This window comes from Myiozetetes cayanensis, unplaced genomic scaffold, assembly GCF_022539395.1.
Source record: "Myiozetetes cayanensis isolate MyiCay16 unplaced genomic scaffold, myiCay2020 scf2-11, whole genome shotgun sequence".
NCBI classification, from domain to species: Eukaryota; Metazoa; Chordata; class Aves; order Passeriformes; family Tyrannidae; genus Myiozetetes; species Myiozetetes cayanensis.
Window position 1 is genome coordinate 73,447,417 of NW_026087411.1, and position 24,895 is coordinate 73,472,311.

The 24,895-nt window shown below is 34.5% G+C and overlaps 1 protein-coding gene across 2 annotated transcripts in view; it reads left to right on the forward strand.

Annotated features, from left to right (window-relative positions):
• The window catches only part of ASCC3 (activating signal cointegrator 1 complex subunit 3), a 259,967-nt gene that overhangs the window by 105,814 nt on the left and 129,258 nt on the right, over positions 1–24,895 (forward strand). For both annotated transcript variants that reach the window (XM_050316537.1, XM_050316536.1), the window contains exons 12-13: positions 4,346–4,522; positions 7,576–7,647. In XM_050316537.1, coding sequence (XP_050172494.1) covers positions 4,346–4,522; positions 7,576–7,647 — 249 coding nt within the window. The remainder of the gene's footprint in view (positions 1–4,345; positions 4,523–7,575; positions 7,648–24,895) is intronic.

The window sequence follows — 24,895 nt, forward strand, 5'->3', positions numbered from 1 at the left end:
GAGTTTAAAAGGTAATAATGATTGTCATATGTTTTGTGTTCCTTCACATTATGGTAAAGCAGTAAAACTAATTTGTAGAAGGGTACATAGGCATTTTTGCTTCCTGGTTTGGGAACAAAACAGTAAGCATAACATGAAAAGACATTTTGTCAGTCAGGATAAACTGACGTGGCACTATCCCAGGCATAGAAATCTCTTCATAGATATATGCAAAATGCCATTTCTTAAGACAAAGCAATGCATACTTAATATTTAGCTGAGGGAAAATAATATGGCTTCTAATAGTGCTTTCTGCATCGTTACATTTTTTCAGTGCCTCTAGATTTTTAAATATATTCTAAATGGACGACTGAGATCACAGTATTTTCAGGGTTCATTGGAAGCAGAGTAAAACTAATAAAATTACTTAACTAGATGGTTGCCTAGTAACAAATGCATTCTGTGCAGAGTGAGGTGCAGATAACATCCTATACAGAATCTTCAAAACAGTATTAGTAATTGCGTTTTTACCGTGTACTTTTGGTTTTGTAATTTTACTGTTTTTTTCTATTCTTCTTCCTGAACCTATAAAACTACCACCTATGTGAACTGACAACTTCTAAAGTCCTTAATTACTAGTAACCAATGTAGCAATAAACAGGGAAACATTGATGAAACATTCTAACCTCTGATTAGTAATTTTTTTTAACGTACTAAGCATTTCTTGGGTTTTTTTCCGTTTCTTGTTCTTGTTTGTTTTGGATAATGTAAGTAACATAGGTCCTGTGAGAGAATGAGACATAGAGCCATTCTGTGGGTAGGATAGTATCCAACTAGTAACTAATATGAATCCCCATATGTAGTACTTACTACTGTTGAATAGGGGACTCAGGAACCCATGTAAAGAATTCATCTTCTTCTACATCTGGACTAATAACTAATGCTTGTGTCTAATTTTCTGAGTATCTTTAGTGTACATCAGAAGGACATTCAGACTGACTGTAGAGGGTGTGTTGAAGTGATCCTAGGTCTTCTGAATATCAGATTAATTTCTAACCAGCAGAGAACTCTTCAAAGATTAAAATGTGTAAACTTGTCTGCTTCACTTAATTCTGTGCTCAAGTTGAACAATCAGGGATATGCTTTCCAGCTTGATTGTAATTCATTCTGTGAATGTGATATTTTAATACATGGAAATGGGAAGGCTGCCAAGATCACAAAGTTCAGGGAGAACTTTAGAAGTCAGATAAAAGAGTATCTCTATGCACACTCCATATGCTCTCAAGTGGCGGCTGTAATGTAACGAGATGATATGCAAATCTTGAAACTTATTAGGAAGAAAATGATCCTACTGTGATCAATTTACAATCCAGAGAGGCATTTCCCATACCTGATCCCTTATCATTTATACTGTAAGTGCAGCTGATGCCTGAGTGTGGAAATCAGTACTGGAGAGCTCTCTTCTGTTTATTTTTTCTGTATACGTGGAATTTCATGGTGTGGTAATTGTGTTGTGTGAACGTGTCTGGTGAACATGCTGTCAATTCTCCACGTGCCATCATGAATGCATCTGAATTAGATATACTAATTAGATATGTCAAGTAAATATAGTTATGGCAATTTTATTTCTTACTTCCAGTGTAACATCGAATCAATAAAACATAATAAGGCTTTTAAAGAACATGATGTGCAGACACTGTGTCAGTTCAGTTTTTCAAAGAAAGCCTTGCAAGTTTCAAATAGTGCTCATATTTTTACTGGGATAGTTCAATACATATGAAGAACAAAAGATTAAAGATTATGTTCCAGTAATGAAGAAAATGCTCTTAGCTGCATACCACCAACCAGTGATAGGAAATGTAGACAGAAAGCTTTGTCATCCAAAGATGTCTTCTCAGTAATTTTTACTGTAGGTTCATGGTGTCTTGTATATGAATATATATATTCTCTAATTGGGACTTCTAGGACCAAATAATAAGTTATCCAGTACTTGAAAAATATTAATTTTTGAATGGACTGTATTTACAAAAGGCATCTGTGCACTTTCAATGCTTACTGTTCTTTAGAAGCATCTGAGAGCAAAACATCTTAATGCTTACTCTTCAAGGGAAAGTCAGAAAAGTAGTTGAAAAATGTATTCAGAGAACTCTGTTATAAAAATGTGTTAAAATTTTTAAAACCATTATGATGAATAAAGTTTCTGTAGTGCTTGGACAGATGAATAATAGATAAATAGTTGAAACTGAATTATAATCACAGAAAAAATGCAAAATTAATTCATTTGTTACAGTTGCATCTTCAGATAGTTTTGGGTTTTTTTAATTTTTATGTTTAGCACAGTTTGAGTCACTGCTGTTTGTATATTATCATGTATAATTAAGAGAATAAAAGCACCTCACTCTGTATATGCATGTGATGTGCACATGGGCATCATGTGCACATGATGATGTGCAGACACATGGGCATTTAGTTTACAGTTTGAATCCAATCTGGAGCATAAAATAATTGGAAGGATTGTTATTTTGTCTTTTAGGCTAATTATATCTCTTTTTGCTTTTTTATTATATTATATACATATAAATTATTTATATTTTTTGTTGCTAAGCAAATATAAAAGTAGATGGTTTTTTGTTTGGGTGGCCTTGAAAGAGGTTAAAGAAATTAATGGAAAGATTTAGAGCCATAATAGTTTTTAAGATGATTACAGGGGTATTACCTCAAGTACCTCAAGCCCTGTGTCCAGTTCTGGGCCCCTTAGTTTAGGAAGGATGTTGAAGTGCTGGAGTGTGTCCAAAGAAAGGCAGCAAGGCTGGTGAAGGAACTGGAGCACAAGTCCTATAAGGAGCGTCTGAGGGAGCTGGGGTTGTTCAGCCTGGAGAAGAGGAAGCTCAGGAGAGACCTCATCACTCTCTACAACTACCTGAAAGGGGGTCGATCTCTTCTGCCAGACAACAAGCAATAAGACAAGAGGACACAGTCTTTAGCTGTACTAGGGAAGTTTAGGTTGGACATGAGGAAGAAGTTCTACATGGAAGGTGATTGGGTGTTGGAATGGGCTGCCAAGAAGGTGGTGGAGTCACCATCCCTGGAGGGGTTTAAGAAAAGACTGGATGTGGCTCTTAGATGGTCTAGTTGACCAGGGTAGTGTTGGGTCATATGCTGGACTTGATGATCTCAGAGGTCTTTTCCAACCTAGTTGATTCTGTGATTTTGAGTTTGGGGTGATGGTTTATTTGGGGATTTAGTTTATTATTTTGGTGTGCTTGTTATTCTTCAGGTCTCTTTTATATTATGGTGTATTTTATATTCCTCAAGAACGCTCTCCATTTACTTTTAAGTTGCCTTTTTTGAAAACTTTTAATTTGTCTATTTTAATTACATTTCTTTCATTTTAACTTGAAACATCTGAGTGATTCAAAAATCTGTATTCTAAGTAAAACCTCATATTGTTTTGAATAGGACTTATCCAGGTGGAATTTACCGGCCTTACTCATCTTGAAACATTCATACATTTGAGACAAGTTGAGAACCTCATGTATGGCTTCAGTTACAGTGTCTAAAAACCCTTCAGAAGAAAATTACTATGAACTTTGGTTCTAAATAATTATGCTAGTAAGAAAGTTGTAAGCCAGCCTACACAACTGTTAATACTGCAGAAGGAAATGGGAAAAGTCTTGCAGGCTTTCCTCATTCGGGTCTTTTGTCTGGTTTCATTCTTTTTGAAAATTACTTGGAAATACATATAATATGCAGGCTTTTATATGGAACAGAGGGTTTAGTTGTAAAGCACCATTTCTCTCCCTTATCAAATAGGAAGGCCTGTAAACCAAACACTTGAGCAATTTAAAAAAAAAAAAAAAAAAGAAAAAGAAAAAGAAAGAAACACCTATTACAGAGAACTGGAATAGAGTGTCTAAAAGAGTTGCAGAAGCAAAAATCAAAAAAAAAGAGGAATGACACGAATTACATTCTTCTTTCTTTTCAGAATTGTGGTGTGATTTGGATTAAGGAAGAAAAGATAAAAGATACCAAATTATGTTTCCCAGTTTTGTCTGTGAATTAGACTTTCCCTTCTTAACAAAGCCAGTTGTCTGCTATTGTTCTTTCATGTCAGTTAATGACTGCTAACCTTTTGGAGGGCAAAAGTACAATAAAATAGATGAATAAGCAAGATTTGAAGGAATTGCAGAATGCTCTGGTTTCTTCAATACAGATAATCACTAACTCACATCTATTGCTCACCTTTTGTAGAAAGTATTAACTGCTTATTTCACATCACTATTTTATGAGGGATGTTTTAAAACTCTGCTTGATTGCTTGGCTTACAACACTTGGGTAATTTACAGTTTTTATGGTGTTTTAACAGGTTGAATCTACACAAAGTATGATTAGGATTTTGGGCCTTTCAGCTACATTACCCAATTATCTTGATGTTGCTACATTTCTACACGTCAATCCCTACATTGGACTATTCTACTTTGATGGCCGTTTCCGACCTGTACCTCTGGGGCAAACCTTTATAGGAATTAAGACAACCAATAAGGTAAAGAATTATGAACACCAAAGAAAGAGTCGCTGTGTGTTTTGATCGTGCTTCCTGTGAGTATGTGTAGGAGGCACTGGTTTATTATGCCACGCGTTTCATGAAGCGTATATTCTTTTGTATAAAGATACACATAATTAAAAGTTGCTCCAAGAATCTTATTACCTCAGTTTACAGTACTTGTAAGTAGGCCTTGTTGCAGTTGGATATAATGGTATCTAGCTTTGCACTGCCTCTGCTTTGCTACGAGATTTTGCTTGTTGAAGAAGAAATCATCATTTTCAACTGCAAAGTCACTGTAGCAGCTGCCTCTCATTTCAGTTTTCCATTTTGCTAGAAACAGTGGTGCTTCCTGTTTGGCTATAAGGATGCATGAGGAATATTATAAAAGAATACTATTTTTTACAATCTTTATATATATAATAACATGACATGCATTAATACTAGTAGGATATAAGTTACCTTAGCATGCTAAGCCGTTAATTATCATACATACATATTTGATAGAAACTGTATTTAAAGTAATCTCTAACTAGGCTTTTTTACTCTTTGTGCTCTTACTCATTTTGGGAAGCATTAATAAATTTGGTAAGGTATCATATTCTTATTAAAAATCATAAGTGCAGTGCCACTTGACATGTAAATTATAGTTCTTTAAATAGAGGAATTTATACAAACTAGCTGATAATTAAAGCTTATATAGCTTAACTTTTAGAAAATCTTGTTCACCTGTGATTGAAATTAATAGAAATCAAAACATTTTCAATCAAATGTTAATTTCATAGCTTAATCAATCATAGCATATTTTTTTGTTTTTGTAAAAGTGACCATTGGTTTTCTTACTAGATTATTTAAGTAGCCATTCCATCTGCAGTGCAGGAAAGGAACTTATTTTACAACTGTAGGGAGATGTTTTAAATCTATACACACAAGAATAGTTTGCCATATGGTGCTTACCATGATTTGCGTATTTTAACCTTCATTAATTGTTTTAAGTACCTTCACTGTTTTTCGCTGTTGCTTTTCATTAATCTTTCACTGCAATTTGATTTTAATATTTAGTTTAATTCTGCTGTATAGTAAGAAAAAAGAAGATACTCCCTTTAGAATGTATTTGTGATTTAAAAATCAAAGAAACATTATAAATAGTCCAGGAAAATTTGAAATTATTAAAAAAAAAAAAGTAGTTTTCTAAAGAAGCATAAGGAAGTGACAAAATATTAGAAGGTACTAGTTATTCTGCAGTGTGGATACCTGGCAGATTGTCTTGGTAATACCACAGCCAGGAGTTCTTTTGCTTTTCAGAAGATCGTCATAACAAATTTCATAGAGCATAATATGTTTTGCAATCAAAATAATACACTTTATAGCAAGCAAAAAGGTAAAAGTATTAAACCTCTTTGAGAAAGGATTCAAAGTAACACTAATACTGAAGTTGCCAAATTATTACCAATATCAACATGCTTCTGAGAGGAGGAAAGTGATGTAAGAAACCACAGGATCAAAAGAAGTTATTGTAGGACATCAGGAAGTGCAGTGAATGCTATGTCTCTACCACACTAATGAGTTGCAAGGAAATGGAAGGTTATTAATTACTTTATGGAGATACTTTGCCACAGTTTTCTGAAATCCTGCACCAAAAAAACTCCCCCAAAATTTGAAGCTGATTAGCTATTTACAGAATCACGTGCAAACTGTAGGCAAGCTTTCAAAGGCAAGGACAGCCTGGTGTATTCATTATGCATAAAAGTTAGCTGGGAAAGATCTTCAAACTCTGTATGCTGAAATTCTTAGAGCATATGGGACCAAGACTAAAGTTTGGCTTCTTCAGTTGAGGTCTGTTAATGTCAGATATCTTTCTTTAATGTCAGTTGTTTTTCTTTATGTGTTTTTATTTTTTTTTGTCTTTAGGTCTAAATGCAAAGAAAATATAAAGTTATGTTTGTATGTATGTGCATGTGATATGTATGTCCATGTGTATTTATGCACTGCTCAGATATGTTTCTCCTTAATGATTTTCATTTCTTACTATTTGACAAAAAATTTCATTAAAATGCTAACCTCTCATTTTCAGAATAATTAGACTGGCTGCTTGTCCCTTGCACACATGTCTGTATTTTTTCATCTTTTTACTGTTAATACAATTTCAAATACAAATGTTCTCCGCTTTCCTCTAAAGCTCTTTTAAAGCTGTGATTTTCAGCTTTCAGCTAGTCTACATAACTCCAAGTACTAAATTTCCTTTTTCAAATTTTTGCATGCTTTGCTCTTGTAAAACATTTCTTTGTGCCAAAACAATTTGATTATAAGACAGAAATGCACAAATAAATAATGGAGTGATTGCTCTAATTTTGGACTTCATTTACTTATTTTGATTTGTCACAACCTTGATATTGAGGTGCTTTCAAGTAGATAGATGCTATTTATATTGTAGTGCATTAAAGAAATAGAAAAAAAATCTTTAGGGTAGGTTGAAACATACTTTTTGTTTCAGCCAAAATATTCTTAAAACATTTTATTTATCCTTAACTGTAAATTCTCTACGTGGTACTCTCACTGTTCTCTGTGCATGACCCAGTTATGAAGAAATTTCTGTTCTCTGTGGCAAAAAACGTGAACTACCAGAAATTTTCTAGAGATAAATATATACATATGCAATGTAGAAACTATTTTTATGTACCAAATAGAAGGCCTTAATGCTAGATAAGATATATTAAATGGATATTTCCTCAATATCCTGTTGAAGTAAGATTCCTTAATATAAAACAGATAAATTAAGGAACTGGGTTAGCTCTCTTCGGTCATTAAAAACACCAGCAAAGTGACAGTAAATTTTCTATTAACTACCCTTACTCATATTTTATCTACTATATTCTGTTTCTGAATTTAAGAATAAAAAAATGCTATAGTTGGGAATGGGAATCAATATATTTTATATTTAATTGCATAATCAAATTTCTCTTTTGTAGGTCACTGTAAATTGCTTGATATGTAGTAGAAAATACATAAAGATAGAAATTATTTTAATATGGACTATGTTGTTTGTTTTTCAGGTGCAGCAGCTGAATCATATGGATGAAGTATGTTATGAAAATGTGCTGAAGCAAATAATGGCTGGTCACCAGGTATTCATTTTTTGTTTTGGTTTCCGTTCAGAACATATATAAAGAATTTAGTTTTGATCATCCTAGCGATGCCTTAAGAATTTTTATTTTTTTTTTTAAGATTTGTCACTTCAGAGGTAATCTCTAACCTTGAGAACACTTCATAGAAATAGCATGCAAGAAAATCTAAACTGACTAAATAGTGTTAGCTTCTAACAGAGGTCAAATTTCCTGGTGCTTTATATATCCTCAAAGTAATTAATGTATATTTATGTCACTTTTTTTTTAAAATTACAAGACCTTACACTGAGGTACATTTAAAGATTAAAAAAATTAAAAATACAGCACTTAATTATTATTCTTAGCCTTTCCCATGTCTTACAAATCTTAATCTCTCCTGTTAGACATGAGGGATGAGAATTATGCAGTGTTCAAATCATAGTGCATAAGGGCTCAGCATCAGTCATTTGAAATGTCCTGAGGTTTTTGTTTTGTTTTCTTTTTAAGGGAAGTCATCCTTCATTTTGCTTTACAATAGAGGTTTCTGTAGTGAATTTTCACGTCTGATGTTCCCCTCTGCTAAGATTGTGGGCCTAACTCATTTGCCTGAATAGTTTATCATTCTGTTATTGTGCTTCTGAATCACTCCCACATAATGTCTTGTTTTTGTTAGAACTTTGCACATAAAGCAGGTATGATGCCTGTTCAGAGCAGTATAAAATGCTAGTGCACTGTGATGCTTGAAGAGGCTTTTGACAAAATAACCTGTATATAAAAGACGGAAACTCTGTCCCCTACAGTCACATTAAGAATTGCACATTTTTCCCTTTTCACAAAAAATTCATTGTGTTTTTTGAAAGATAAACAGTTGGTTTATGACTTGGGGGGCAAGGGGAAATACTTCAGCAACAGCTTCTTAGTCCTTCTGCCCCCCCTGCCCTGCTTTAACACCATTCTTCCACTTGTTGTTGTCAGTTACTGTTGTTACATTCAGAAAATTTGCATGAAGATGACATATGGAAATCCTGTTAATGAAATTTGTTAGCGGTATCAAGGGAACTTTGCTTTCTCCTCGTTGTCAATTATGCAAATGCATTAAACCAAATTCCTAGCACTGAAGTGCATTTAGTTGCTTATCTTTCATTTCTTGTTATTATTTTGTGTATTTTTACTTGCTGAAGTGCAGGTAGCAGATTCTTTAAATCAGTAGTGTCTAAGTAATTTATTTTGCATTCCCCGTAGGAAGTCATATTCTGTTGCAATGTGTTTATTGCACCTTTTTTCCCCTCTCTTTTCTTCACACTGAGGAAAAAACTGATTCCAAACATATGTAATATTATATTATATAATAAGTAATAATAAACAGTAAGTTGTTTAATTCTAGTTTTAGTTCTCGTACTGGCAGATGAATACATTAGTGTTTTAAGGCATGAGCTACAGCTGTAAGAGGTTGAGTGAAGAATGGTAGTCTACTAAATATTACAGTGTCAGCAGCAGACATTGTTGCTGATTTAAGTTTCTGAAAATTGTGTGGACAAAGCAGAAATGTGGTTTCCCTTGCTATATAAATGTTGATTTCCGAACATTTGGATTAATTTGTTTCAAATCATTGTAAATTTTTTTTGATTGAAAATGTTCATTCTGCTCTGTTGGAGATATTGTCTTAAGTACACATCTAAATAGCAACTGGTTACACTGGACTTTCCTTCAAAGTATTTAATATATATTGATTGGTCTTGATATTTATGAAACAAAAATTCATAACCTGAAATGAATGATATACAGATACTGGTATACAGGCTTTGACAATGCAGAATCAAGCATATCAGCTGGTTATCTAATATAGTTAATTATATTATAGTATGTAGCATTGTACCACATTAAAAATTAGAGTGTTTTCCTTTTAATGAGTGTGCTATGACAAATCTGTCTAATCAGTAAACCAACTGCAGATGTTTTAAAAAGTGAGCAGAAAAAAGCATAGGTCATGTAGATATATCTGACAGGATATCTACATTGTGATGACTGCCCCATAGTGTAAAATGAGTATTATGAGTGAAGATCATTAATATTACACTAAGAAGGGGTTTTTTTGTGTCTTTTAACAGTTTTGATAATGCTTTTTGATCTTCTAAAGTTATCTCACCTTCTTCTGATTTTCTAAGTTTCTAGAAACCCATTACTTTGTGTCTACATTCACCACAGGCTATTGTTATGCTCTGTTAACTTTTTTAGCTTGTGTGATCCATAAAACTTGTGTTTATTTCTGTTCTATGTGTGCAAAGTTTGGTTTTTTTAACAAAGCTGTGGTTGTTCCTAAATATACTTCTTAGAAAGATGTATTCATATCTTTTCCTCCTTCCCCCCAATGTTAAAGAAAAATTTCCACAGCTGTTGTATATCTGTATGACATTCAGAACATGGTTGAGATTTTATATCTTTTCAGGCAGTGATGTGTGATGGAGATCCAGAAACCTCTCTGTTCTGTTTTGTACTGAAGTGCAAGAAAAAAATATCAGAATCAGTAAAAAACACTTTCCCTCTTCTAAAGTTGCTTGAATTAATGTGCACCTTTCAATGTGGCCATCAAACTTTCACAACGTTGTCTCTTTTATGATTCTTGACCAGAGTCTTTGGAATGTCTTGATGAATTGAATTCAACATTGTCTGTTTATCTACTGTTCTTTTAACTCGTTCTTAAAGAATTCCACCATTCCAGAACCAAATAATTTATTCTTATGGAAGTCTTGCTGATGTGTCCCTGTCATGTTATGGGTTGCAGTGTGAGGCTTGACTACATTTATGTGTCCATGTGTTTTTATTAGACGTACGTGTGTTTTCATTTTTCAAGACTAAGGCTGGTAGGAGGTAGTTGCATTCTACAGGCATGTGTTTTGACAGATGGAGAGAAGCTTTTTATGTTGATTTTTCAACATTCATCTTCTGCAAGACTTCAAGTTCTTCCTTGCTACTGGGAAATTAAGAGTTGGTGATTCAGTCTTTAATTTTGATCCATCTGCTCAAACTAATGAGATGTCTCTTTTGTAGGCTTCACTTTGAATTACCAAATGCAACTGAAACAATAACATTTGTCTTATAGCACAATTCTCCTCTTGTTTAACTTGAGGAAACTTGATAGATGACTTGCCCTACTGAGTTTTCTGGGATTTTTGTTCTGGAAACTTCTTATTGTGACTGAAGAATTAAGATCAGAAAAGGTCCCAAAGGTGTTTTTTAAGTCAGTGTGCTCATTTGGAGAATTGCTAATTATGTAGAACTCCATTAGAAGGTTTCTCTGGCAGATCCTACCTCTTAAGACTACTTTCAGTGAGAACTTCTAGTGCTGCTAAGTCTGCTTTCCTGAGCCTGTCCTTCCATGCTTGATATTAGCTGGTGAATATTTAGTTTCATGTTGTACTTTCAATTTGCTATGTTCTGATATTATCTGAAAAGGTACTAGGTCTTCTTGGACTGATTTGCACTTTGGGAGTTTTATTTCTACCTCTATCAAAGATTCTTGTAATGAAGAAAGAAAAACTTGTGCACCATTTGTCAAAGAATGTGACTCCAGGTTCAGCTGCAGGTAGCATGTATTTGCCAGCAATTTTCTTCCAGGATACTGTTCACTTGAAGGCTCGGTGAAGGCTAAGTGATTGAAAATTATCATTCCCTGTTATTACGGCTGTCTTTTGCCAGTCACCAGTAGTGGGCCACATGCATTAACAACACTAATTCAGCTACAGAGCTGAAAAAAACTTCACATTTTACAGCCCTGTGAGAAGGGCATTTAATGGCAACAGTTTCTGGGGTGCAGGTGGCACCTTTCTGAGATAAATAATGGCCAGTCTTTGCGAGCGAAGATCCGGGGAAGGTCTTTACACCTTCCAGCCTGCGCATTGGATTTTTTAGGTGAGACACAGTGTGCGCGGAACTGAGCCCACCCTTTAATCCTAAGGTTCATCTGCCAGGGCCAAGCGAGCTTGGATGGTGGCAGCGAGGTCCTCAGGACGTAGGTGGGTTGCCTTTAAGGGTTAACGAGCTCCATCTGCCCGGGAGTGGCCCTGACCGGGAATCGAACCTGGGCCTCGGCAGTGACAGCGCCACGCCCTTACCACTAGACCACCAGGGGCTCCTTAATAATAATGGCCAGTCTTCGCGAGCGAAGATCCGGGGAAGGTCTTTCTGAGATAGTCTGTAGAGAACCTCACAAGATCAGCAAAGATAGTGAACTGTCTGCAGTGACTGAAGACTGCACTTATCAACATAATTTTTAGAATAAATTGAAACATTGCATTATTAGCCAGTTTAGGACAATGCATATCATACTGTCTTTATCTTCACCAATTATGAGGGGGAAAACACCTTTGTCATGTTATGATTTGAGAAAAAAACTATTTTTAAGAGTTTTGAGAAATAACAGTATTTTTAAGGTTTTTCCTATGAAACATATCATGTATAAATTTTAACTTTATGTTAAATTCCTTCATCTAAAAAATATTGAATTGTTGCTCTCTTTGTCAAGGTTCAGTTGCTTAAGTTAGTTTCTTGAGGAGTTAACTCTTTTTTACTCTGACCCATAGGTTCACTTCCATTATATCTCCTGCTCTTATTGACTTTTCCTGGTTTATCTCGTTAGCTTGGTTACCAGGAGATGGTCTTATATTTCTTCCATTGTCCCCATAACCTCTTAAATACTTTTGCTGTTCTGAGTTTGTCAGAACCGTACTGTTTGCTATCCTTTCTTTTCCCCTTATTTTTTTTTGTCTCAAGATTCAAGCAAAAAAAATTAATTGTATTATAAATTAGAAAAGTTGTTGCTGAAGTCCTTGGAAGGTTTTGGAGGAGGTACTTCCTCAAACTGCACCCATACAACTATTTTTGGCCACATGCCCCAGACTGCTCACCTCTTTTGGGTTTTTTTGCAGCATTTTCTTGTTCTTTTTTTCTCATAACTGATTCTCTTTGATATCACTTAAGCCTTCAAAAGAAGTTGCGTTTTTTCTTTGCCCTTGGTGTTGTTTCAGCAGGTCTCCTCTATTTGTTGTCTGCACCTTACTTTTCAGTAAGTTGGGGTTTTTTTTTCTGACCTTCAATACTCTGTTACTCATCTTCAGTCACAGACATCTTAAGTTTCAGTCCTGATTCCTTACCCAATGCACTTTGGTCCTTTGCCATTTTGTTTGTTTACTGCAGTTTTCAATTTGGAGTGCCTTTAGCATTCTCCTGTCTTCTGCAACCTCCTTTTTAAGGCAATGAATGCCTGCTTTCCCACTGTTTTTGAGAGTTTTCTGCGTAAGTCTGACATGACACTGTCTGTTTTAACTTTTCTTCTACTAGCTCTGGTACTCACTGAAACTCCTTGAAAGTTCATTTTCTCCCTGAGCTTGGTATTTTCAGTTCATAGCAAAAACTGTTCCCTGGAAGATCTGATGTCTTTCTGCGGTTCTCATTGACCTTGCTGTTTGTGCAGGCATTGAGGCTCAAGGTGTCAGTACATAAATGCATCATGGCTTTACAAGAAGTGGTTTCATTAGGCAGGGAAGAGCTTTTCAGGTGGCCAAAGATGCCAAGTTGTCTGTTGCTAAGAACCTGGATTTTTGAAATGTAAATAGCATTGAAAGCCTCACCACAACATGAAAAAGGGAATGCAGTAGTAGTAATCATACAAAATTAGCAACAACTCCACTTAACTTGAGTGGAGCATGTTTTAGTAACTGTAAAACAGTGGAGATACCACCTTTTTTGAATTAACATGCTAGGAATCTCACTGCTGGGACTGAAAATGTAAACAAAAGTACTTAAAACAGTGAACAGCCTTATACAGACCATCTGCTCTCATTGGTGCACTATGAGTGGTGATTTTGGACTGCCCATTTTGTACTTATCTCTGTTCAGTTTTCTTAACTTCTGAAGAAAGTGCTATTTCAAGTACCTTTGTTTCTGAGCTTTTACTCTTCTCATTTGAGCTGGGTTACATTTGGCTGGCTTGTGTTCTCTTCTGCTTTTGCTTTTCCAGTATTGTCTTGACTGCATCTGATATACCTGTGACAAGCTTTACCTTTATCTTTTTTAAATTATATGAATGTGCGGAATACAGTCGTTTTGACTTGTTAAATTTTTAATTAGTCTATGCGTTGGGTGGTTACTATGCAGTTTTCTGGAGATCAAGATTACTTTATTAATTAGAATTCATGTTCTTAATTAGAATGTTGTTCTATACCACTGGTCTGCATTTAGTTCACTAGAAGTAATATTAAGTTGTGATTTTTTTTTTTTTTAATTTTGGAAAAGTTTCTAAGTATCACCTTGAACAGATTTTTAATACTTTTTCGAATCTGGATTTTTGTTGTCATAGGTCAGAAACAAATTACACTTATACAGTCAGAACTGGTTCTGCAATGTATATTGCACATAAAGCATTCACTTTGTCTGTAATTGTCCTCTACTTGCAATAATTGACTTGAACCTTGCAGTACTAAGAAGTGTCATCTTGGTTTTCTTACACTATCTTTAAAAAAGAAACAATAGCTAATTTAAATCTATTGTATTAGATTGTGAGAAGTGAATTTGACAGGTATTAATTTCATCTGTAAAAATGATGGATTAAATTTCTTTATTATCAGTTTTCCAGCTGTTATTTGGTTGCAGAAGCTGTGTGAAGATAAAAGTTTAATAAGCTTAGTTACTGGAACTGTTGACAATGCTTTTATAGCCATGTCATGAGATAAGATTTAATAAAACAGTATTTTCTTCAGAGGTTTCTCTAGAACTTAGTACCTTGAGAATTAAACTTGTCTTAGTATTTTTTTCCTGGATGAAATACTGTTTGTAGCATACTTGGACAAATTACTCTGAGAAGTTACAGTAATTTGTTAAAATGTATTCTTCGTGTAGATTTTTTGTTTATTCCCAGACGTTCATATTAGAGGTTAAAAAGCTTATTTCAGCCTGAGCTTTTGTACCTCTGTATCTGTGCAGATTGCTTCTCCTTTGTCATCTGGTGTGGCTTATTTGCATATATATGTGTATATGTTGCTTCTATATTTATATATGCGCACATGTATGAATAATAATACGCAAATACAGAAGGTAAAGTGGTCCAGCAGGGTAGCTGAATTATGACTGATGATTTTAAATGTTATTTCTCTGTCAACTGATTAAGTGAAGAATTGAGTTTTAAGATAGTTTTCTTTTGCAGTTTTTGCACAATTATGGCCATTTTTATGTATGCTTTCTTTAACAAAATCACAAACTAATTCAGTGATGGTGCATTACTTTTATGTTCTGCAGCTTCATCATTTATTTATGCACTTCATTTCCACGATAACTACCTTTTGCAATTGTAAGGATATAACAGTTAATGTAATCGTATGCCTGTATAAATGAATTTTTTTGTCTTACTTTAATTAAAAATCCTATTTTGATGTGTTATATAGAAGATACACTGCAAAAGGTGTTTTATAGCAGATGTTTCATATTATTGTCAAATGACATGTGTGTACTATTTTCCTCTATATTTTCTGGTCAAATCTATTTGGCTTTAAACATTTACCTTGTCAGTTGCCTTTATGAACAACTGAGGAAATTGCTGGAAATGGATGCCGTAACAAGTTACGTATATGAAAAACCATAAGTCTTCAATTAAGTTGCTTTCTAAATGTGTGCAATCTTTCTATGCTTTATGCTAATTTTTGCATATGTGCTTGTATCTATATAGTAGGCTCTATTTGTGTACTCAGGTGTTCAAAATGAATTTATATAGACCAGAAGCACCGATTTAATATCTTGCCATTAATTAGGAGTGCATGAGGTGTTCGTTTTATGTCTGTAGTCTTGCACAGCTTCACAGTGTTGTCAGTATTGGTAATACAAATGTTTAAAGTAGCAAGTGCTACTGTATTTTAAGAATAATTCTATTATTATTCTTCTGATATTATGAATTTGCATTGAATCATTAAAACAAAGAAAATCAAACTTAATTCCAGAGAAGTAATTTCTCATAGCCTAAAATTATATTTAAATGAAGTAATAGATGGTTACATCTTGAGCCAGTTGACCTTTTGTGGATGACACACATCCATTTAACGTGGATGTTAAATTATAGATGTATGGCTTAAAAGTATGGTAAAGGCAACTTGACCAATCTTGCAGCCATATGCAATGAGTTTTACTAGCTCTATGTTAAAAGCTGTTTTTCAAACATGATACTGCAGACCATTAGCAATCCAGAAGATTGTGGAAGTCTGTGGATTCCTGTCAGCTCCATATTGTTTTCCAGGAAGAATTCAATGACAAGGTTAAATGATACTCCAGAAGACATGTTGAGTATTGTTAGTGGTTCAAAGCTTCTGAAAATTCTTACCCTGTGGCCTTGAAATTATCTGTGTGCTTAGTTTAATATAATAGATAGTATCAACTAATAAAGTACCTGATTATTGTCAAAGCATGTGTAAATCATTCAAAATGTAACAAGGCAACTGCTGTCCACCAAGACCTTACACCTGTCACAGACTTTTTAACAGATATCACCAGAGAATCCAATTAGTAATGTCATTAGTGAGTTTTAATTTGAAATATGCAGTAATATAGGATGCTGGAGAAAATAAGGTATTTTGAGAAATCCATGAGAATGAGCAATAAATTTTCACTCAAATGCATTAGGAAATTCCTTTTGACTTTATACTTCCTATCACTTTCTAGAGTATGAAGTTTCTCACATGCATAATGCTGTGATGTTGATAGTTTTCTTTGTGACTACTGAACAGATTATTCCAGAATATTATGACATTTGTATACTTGCATGCATTTTAGTCAGGAGGTATTTATGACATGCTTATTTAGGGTAGGATATTTTGAGAAGGACTAGTTATATAAAGTGTGGGTTTAGGAGAGAGATGCTCTTTTTTCTAACACAGTTTACTACCACTAGTAAACTATTGCATTATTTAAATTCTTCATAACTTTATTAAGTTTCATATAAAAATATTTCTTATACTTGAAAGCAATTCTTTGCTTTTCTGATGATGTAGAGAACCTGTTGATTAGGAGCAAAAATCTGGTTAAAAACTGTTTTTAAACTGGTGCTGATAAATAAACTAGAACACATAACTATTCTGTTCTTTAATTGTTTCCTAAGTTTATGTTACTGGATCATACAAAGCCAGAAGATAGAGAGATTGACATGGCAATTTTCTTAATCTTCTTTTACTATAGTAGAAGGAATGGGAATACTTATAAAGGTTTTCTCCAGTATCCTCTATGTCCTTTCCTTTAGGAAAGCTGAATAGAATCTGCTTATCACTACTGACTCCTGGGTTATTTGTGCATACTATGAATGGTATGCGTGTAAGTATAAATAGATTTGAAAACATAAGAAGAGACACAGTAGACATGACAACTCTTATTCTGGAGTGATTTTTGTTAAAAATATAATTTATTATAATGTAGAAACATATTTTATTGTACAAAGTCAAAATAGTTAATGCCCAAACAGGACAAAGGGAAATGCTTGAAACAAATTATTACATGATCTTGTTTTTTGAAAAAAAAAAAAAAAATGCAGTGAAAAGCTGCTTGTAATTTTGAAGAATAATTGTCGTTCAGGTCCACTGGCATCTGCAAAAATGCAATTATTAACTGGCTAATGACATATATTTGCATAGTAATAGACTAGCTATTCCTGCTTAATTTTCTGTACAAGATTAGTTATTGCTATTTCTATTCTATCCTGTCAATTAAAATGCAGAATAATTTGTGCTACCAATAGGAGTCAGTAAAGCATTGTTTGTTTGTCTTATTTTATAATTTGCCCTCTACTTTAATTTTCACTCTATTCATTTTTCCTTTGCAATTTATAGTATATTTGGCTAATGCTACAAATGGAAGATAGCATAGATCCCATTATACTGTTCTGAAACAGGTTTTCTTTAGTGTCCAGAATCCATATTTAAGCATTGATTCCAAAACTGGGTATTTATTTTGTATCATCTAATATAATTAAAAATATAATTTAAAAGTGTTGTAAACATATTTTTTAAATTATTTAATAATTTAAAACTTTCTGATGTGCTTTAAATCAGACAAACCATTTCCACATTAGCGGAAAATGTATAGAACTGTTGTACAAAGATATAAAGGCAGAGTCATGACATTTCATATGGGCAAGTACTTTTTGCTCAGAAGCATCCTCCCATTGGTGCTGCTGCATACACACCGACTGTTCTTCGTTGTAAAGGCTTGATGCTATCAGAATCTCCTATTTTAATGCTAAAGTCTCAATGTCAAACTTATGGGTCCATAACTCTTTTATCGACAGCTTTGAAAGGAAATTACACCAGCCCCCTATATCTTTCTATTTTCGTAGTGACAGAGGACACAATGTCGCATTTTACGTGAGCATAACTGGGTGGCTCTCTGAAATACCTGTGCACTACTACATGCAGCATATGGAACTAAAGGGAGAAGCTCTGCATCCAGTTGCTGAGCTAAGATCGTATTGAGATCAGAGATGTGATGCCTCACAAGACCGAGTGCTGCAATGGGTGGAAAGAGAATCTTGAGCGTGGTCAAGGTTAGGGTGGTGAGAAACTTGCTTGTATGTGAGAGTACAGCAGGGATACCTGGAGCTCTGTCTAGGGATGGCTAAACTGAGAATTTAGAAGGAGGGTTAGCCAGCAGACAGACATCAGCAACATTGTTGGGCGACTTTGCTACAGACACTCTGACCAGGAATAAAGTAAATGAGGCCTTTTTCAGGCAACTAGAAGAAGCCTCATGTTTGTAGTCCATGGTCTTCCTGGGGGACTTTACCATCCCAGTATCTGCTGGAGAGACAAGACAGCAGGGCAAAAGAAGTACAGGGAGTTTCCAGAGCTTGTCGATGACAATTTCCCAGCTCAGATGATTGAAGCTGATGAAGGTCGATGCTGTGCTGGGCCTTGTACTTACAAAAAAGGGAACGACAGGTTGGGGATCTGAATGCTGGGAGATATTTTGGTTGCAGTGACCATGAGATGGTGGAGTTCAAGATTCTGATGGAGCAAACAAGGCAAAAGGCTACATTGTCCTGGGCTGCAGGATATCACTTTGGCCTTTTCAGAAATCTCCTTGGAAGAATCCTAAGACAAGTAGTGCAGGAGAGCTGGGGGATTTTCAGGGATCAGATTTACCAAGCTCAAGAAGGGTCCATCCTGTTGTGCCAGAAATCAAGCAAAATGACCTAGAGTCAGTCTAGATGAGAAAGAAACTCCTGACAAAACTCAAACATTAAAAGGAAGCATACAGGAGGTTAAAGCAGGGAGAGGAAATCCAGGAGTAATACAAAGAAAGATGATAGTATTTCAAAATGTGTGTGATAGAGCATTTTCTATGGATAAATTTAGAACACAAAAGGCAAAATGTAGGAAGGGCCAATAGGAAAAAGATAAAGTAGTTCCAATGTCCTTACCATAACTCTTTACACAGAGTTTCATGAATGGCCTGAAGTTGTATCAGGGGACAACCATCCCAGAGGGTGGTCGGGCACTGGAACAGGCTCCCCAGGGAAATGGTCACAGCACCAAACCTGACAGAGTTCAAGGAACATTTGGACAATGTTCTCAGACACATGGTGTGATTCTTGTGGTGTCTTGTGCAGGGCCAGGAGTAGCACTTAGACGACCCTGTGGGTCCCTTCCAGCTCAGAAGATTCTGTGATTCATGAGCAATAAAAAAATTAGACAGCACTGTGCAGTATAATGTTAATTAGGGTAGTCAAATCTTAAGTAAATATACATTTCCACATTAAAAAAAAAAAAATTGAAATTATAGGGCACGTCTTTAAAAAGAGATATTATTGTAAATAAATAAATGAGCAACTGCACATTATGATTGAAAAAATATTTGCAAAATGGAGTTGTTACCCCTTAAAACCTATAATATCTAAATAGAAATATAATTAGATAAATAGTGATGTTGAATAGATTTTTTAAATTAGATTACGTAGAGCTTTTTTAAAAAATCTTAGGTTTTGTTTAAGCAGGGATGATCCGACGAAATTTATTTGAGTGAATAGTTAAATCAAAATTTAGAGAGCAATTAGTGGTAATCTATCAAGAGTTCAAAATATATTAGCTGATTAGCCACAGCAATATTATATATTTCTTTCTTATTAGTTTATATTTTCTGTTAAAATATTGTATGGTATTGTGTGGCATTGTTCTTCAGCACAGTTTCCTGAATGTTTCTCTTGAATGTACAGATGTTCTAATGGTAACGGTTGCTGAAGATTTTTTTGTCATTTTTTACTCCTCAAACTTGAATGAAAATTCCTATATTCTAATGCACATTATTTAATTGTATGTGGTGAGTAAATGCAGCCTGCTTTTAACTCGTGAAGACTTTTTTATAGAGAAGGAAGGATATATAAAATGTGTCACTAGGACTAGTTTGTAGGCAGCTTAGTAATTCTTCAGTTTTCTACAGTGTAAAAGAAGATCTTAGTATACATGCAAATTATATCAATATTTCTTTTAAATACAAGATGTACTAACATTAATTAAAATAATTAGCAAATAAATTAAAATTCTCATGTTGCCCTAGTAAGTGACACAGCCTGTTCACTTTTCCATTCCTGTGGTGTTGCTTAATATGAGAAAAGACTTAAATATGCAAAACACAGAAATCTGCTAAAGTAAAAGTAAGATTTCTACATTAAACTTATTAAGCTTTAGTATAGACTAACTTATAAAATTTCCTATACCTTATTGCTGTTCTTTTAGTTACTAGTTCTGGATAGTTTTTAATGAGTTACTGTGATTTAGTGAGAGGAAGGGGAAGTTACATTTATACGCTGCCATGCTATCATTTAGATCTGGTAATCGTGGCATGATATTTTTAACATAAATAGGTACCATTAACACTCCTTGGGGGAAAGTGTTGAAACCTTATTAGGGATTGATTTTTGTAAAATATTTGGAGGAGATTTCATGCTGACTTTAAGGGAGAAAACATTTGGATAGATTAATCTGGTGATCCATATCCCTACCTGTTCATTTTCAGAAGAAGTAATACCCAAGATCCAGAACTGGATAGCACATAAAAGAACCTATTATAAGAATTTAGCAGTGGGAAGCCAAACAGTGTCTTGAGGCTAAAATACTTCTTTACTATAAAATATTTCTTTACTATAAAAAAAATAAAATATTTCTTTACTATAAAATTAATATCAACATTGAAGTAAATAAATTCATTCTTTCATCTTAATTTCTTTGAAAGGTGGGATGCAAAGCGGGTGGCAAAACCTAGGCTTTCTGTCTTTGAGTGGAGGTGTTAAGTTAAAAAGAAATGCTGAACTCAAGCATTCAAGTGACCAGCACTTTAATAACAAGATGGAAAGATACCTGAAATAGGGAGTGTGCTTCCCAGAATGTAATTATGCACCATTTTGAAGTTATCATAGAGAATATTGGTTTGAAAGACATATTTTCCCGTAGCACAAGTTAGTGCAAACATCTTTTCTGTCCAAGGCAGAAGAAATGTATTTCAAATGCCTGATTATAAATTTTCAGTTATTATTTTTTATATTTTTACTATGTGTATATGTGGTGTGTTTTTTCTTTCTCTTATGAGTGAAAATAGAAGTCCTGCTAGGATCCTGCTAGTCTGGATAAAACAGATAAAAGTACTAGTTCTTGTAGATATTTTTAATAATAGCACACTTTTTACTACTTTGATGATACACTAACATGTTTCATAAAGATTAAAACCTGGAATATGCGAGTCTTGGGGAATGCAGGCAGTTCCCATTGTGAATTTTAAACAAAGTCCTTGGTGAAAAAGTTTAATTTGTTTTATATTTTGAGACAATTTTGAGGAGGTAACCTAGCTAGAAACATTTGCTTTCTCCTTTCTTGTATGTTTTTTATTATTAAAAGCTTTAGTTTCAGGAGAGCAGCAGCAGACGCTTTCAGTACTCGGGCTATATATACCAGAGCTAGCTTTGAACTGCAGATTACAGATCTAATTACACAGCTTGTAACTGTGGAACCGCTTCTCTCTCTTCTAAATTACTTTTCCTAACTTATTTGCATAATGTAATGCACGGAGATTTTGCCACTGAAATATAATATTCCCTGACACAGTTAGGACAGGCTAAATTAACCCTCCTAAGACTATATTGTTATTTTACAACGTATTTGGTAAATGCTTACCAAAGTCATTGGGGGAAAAACATTCAGCAAGGTGTTACATGTCAATTTTTAGCTAGGGCTGGTTCTTTACAAACATTTGGTGACGTACAGAGATTACAAGTAAACATTAGCCTTAAGACTGAGCACCTCTAATCAGCTAATAAAGCAGTCTATTTTTTTTAATCACACCTGATGTCTGTCTGCCTCTCACTGACAAGTTCTTTTTATTGTCAGCAATTTGTACAATCATTTGAAATTTATTCAGGTGGTGATATGTGATCATGAAATGCATAAAAGTCAGTGAATTCAGTGTGCGTTATTACTTTGAAACAGTGGGAAGTAAATTTCATAACGAAATGTGGTACACTTCTGAAAATTAGGTATCTTTAAGAAGGGATTCTGGGTAGAGGATGGTTATACAATACTTGTTTCTTAATTATTGTTTGCACAATAACATCTTAACATCCTTCTGACTGAATGATTGCTGTGGTGTCAGATACACTCATACATGTAGGCAGAAGTTTAGAGAAATCATAACTGAAGTTTTACCAATTCTGTACCAAGCCTCTGCTAAATGAAAGCAGGAACATATGCTCTTTATTGATTATACTCCATAAATTTATTGAAACTTATCGGCTACAATAATTAAAATAGAAGAGAAAGGGAACTTGGAGTACAAAATGCCATGTGGTCCCAATCCATCTGTCTTCCAGTTCTTGAAGCATATATACTGAGTGCTTCTTCCTATCAAAGTTTCTAAAGCTTCCAGAATTGTTTCTAAACATATATTATGACAGGCTGTGATCAGAAAGGAATATTTTAGTTGTTTTTAGGTAAAAAGCTCCAACTCTTTTTTGAGGATTCTTGACAATCTCAGCAGCAAGAAGAGAATGTGAAAATGTTGCTCTCAAACATTTTGGTTAGTGTTTTCATGGCTTTTAAATATTGTTTCAGTGATCCTGCTGTTAACAGTGGTAATATTCCTGTGGGCTTTTAACTGTGACCATTGCAGAGTAGTTCTCTTTTATTTGACTGGTTGTGCTTTTTCCCCTTCTCTTCTTCGCTTGGCTGTCCAGTACCCAGGACTGTATTATTTCATTTCTACCAAGAATTCAATTTTTCTAGGAAATCCAAATTTAATTTATTTTATGCTCTTATTTCTTAGGACATTTTGGTCTTTCCTAGGACCCTTCTTATCTGTACTTTTAATATCTGCATTCCTTAAGCTCATATGTATCTTATCTAGCATCTCTAGTAGATGACTGCAGGTATGTCCAACTGTACAATTACATTATTAAATCTTCCATAGTGCTACATACTACTTTTTTGTCATTTTTTAGATTAACCCTCGAGTTTGTCATAATTTCAAATAAAATAAAGTGACAGACTTTGAAAAAGGGTTCAGATTATTTTCTACTGAGACAAACTGGTTATTGAGTGATTGTGTTAAGGTATGTAAATTGAAAGAAAAGTATTGCGAAAGGAATGCTATGCAGTCCTTTTAGCCACTCAGTGGCCAAGATTCAGTTATAGAATAAACATACATTTATATGTTTGTATAGTATTCTATACCAAAGTGTCAGCTATTAGATTTTATTTCCCTATAGAAGTTCTTCTTAACTTGAGTTTCTGATATTTCTCTATGACTAGTAAAAATAAAATATGAACGTTACTGCTTCATCCACTATACTACTTTTAGCTTAGTTTCATCCCCAGAAAGATACTGGATCATGTTTACTTTCAAGGTAGAATTAAAGACAGAGAAAAAACCTGAAAAATAACAACAAAGTTTCTTCTAAGTCTTCAAAATAATATATTCTTACCTTTTTGTTGTTGCTTATCATCGTCTTAGCAGGAGCAGGACATCATAGCAACAGCTGAACTCAGAGTATCAGTTCCTAATGACTCTACCTGATTATGACTGAAACTAAGAGGGATTTTCCTCTCACTTAGAGGTTTCAGGAATGGACTTTCTCTACAAACATTGCAGTTACTGTTCATTCATGTAATAATTGAAAGAAAGGTTCTTCAATTAAAGGCCTTTTTTCTACTGTCAGCTTTTCTGTGACTAGCAGTCTGTGCTCTACTTTGTGTAACTTATTCTCATTTCCCTGGCAGCTTTATTTACTTTTTTTTTGAAGTAACTTGTTAGCTTTGAACTTACCTTCTAATATGATTCTTTCTGTGTATCTTATACACACAAGCCATAAATAATTACACCCTGGTTAAATAAAAGTCTATTGGACATACACATGTAGTTGTGTGCAGAATTCCTGCTTGCAGCTGATCTTTTAGCCTTGTCCTTCCAGCCATATAACTCACACCCACTCCAAAAAATTCAGTCAGACATGCTTTATTTGGTCTTTGATTAAAAATATTAAAAAATCAGGAGACCGGTAAGATATTTAGTAATTTTATGTCAAAACATGCAGAAATATTTTAGTCTAATATAGAATCATAGAATCAGATGGGTTGGAAAGGACCTCTGAGATCATCACGTCCAACCCTTGATCCACTACCGCCACAGTTACTAGACTATGGCAATAAGTGCCACATCCAATCTCTTCTTAAATACACCCAGGGACGGAGAATCCACCACCTCCCTGGGCAGTCCATTCCAATGCTTGATTACCCTCTCTGTAAAGAATTTCTTCCTAATATCTTACCTAAATCTCCCCTGGCAGAGCTTAAGACCATGCCCTCTTGTCTTATTGATAACTGCCTAGGAAAAGAGACCAACCCCCACCTGGCTACAACCTCCTTTCAGGGAGTTATAGACAGTGATGAGGTCTCCCCTGAGCCTCTTCTTCTCCAGGCTAAACAACCCCAGCTCCCTCAGCCTCTCCTCATAGAACTTGTGCTCAAGTCCCTTCACCAGCCTGGTTGCTCTTCTCTGGACCTGCTCCAGCACCTCAATGTCTTTCCTGAAGGATGTTTGAACTTAACCGATATTAATGCTGGGTCAACACCGTTCTCAAAATTGCCGTTTTAGATTGAAGTTACAGATAAGGATTTCAAATGAAATTTAATCTAAAAAACTAAACTACACTGTAAACCAAATCACTAAACCTATCTTGTGGTTAAATCATAAAACCCCTTGC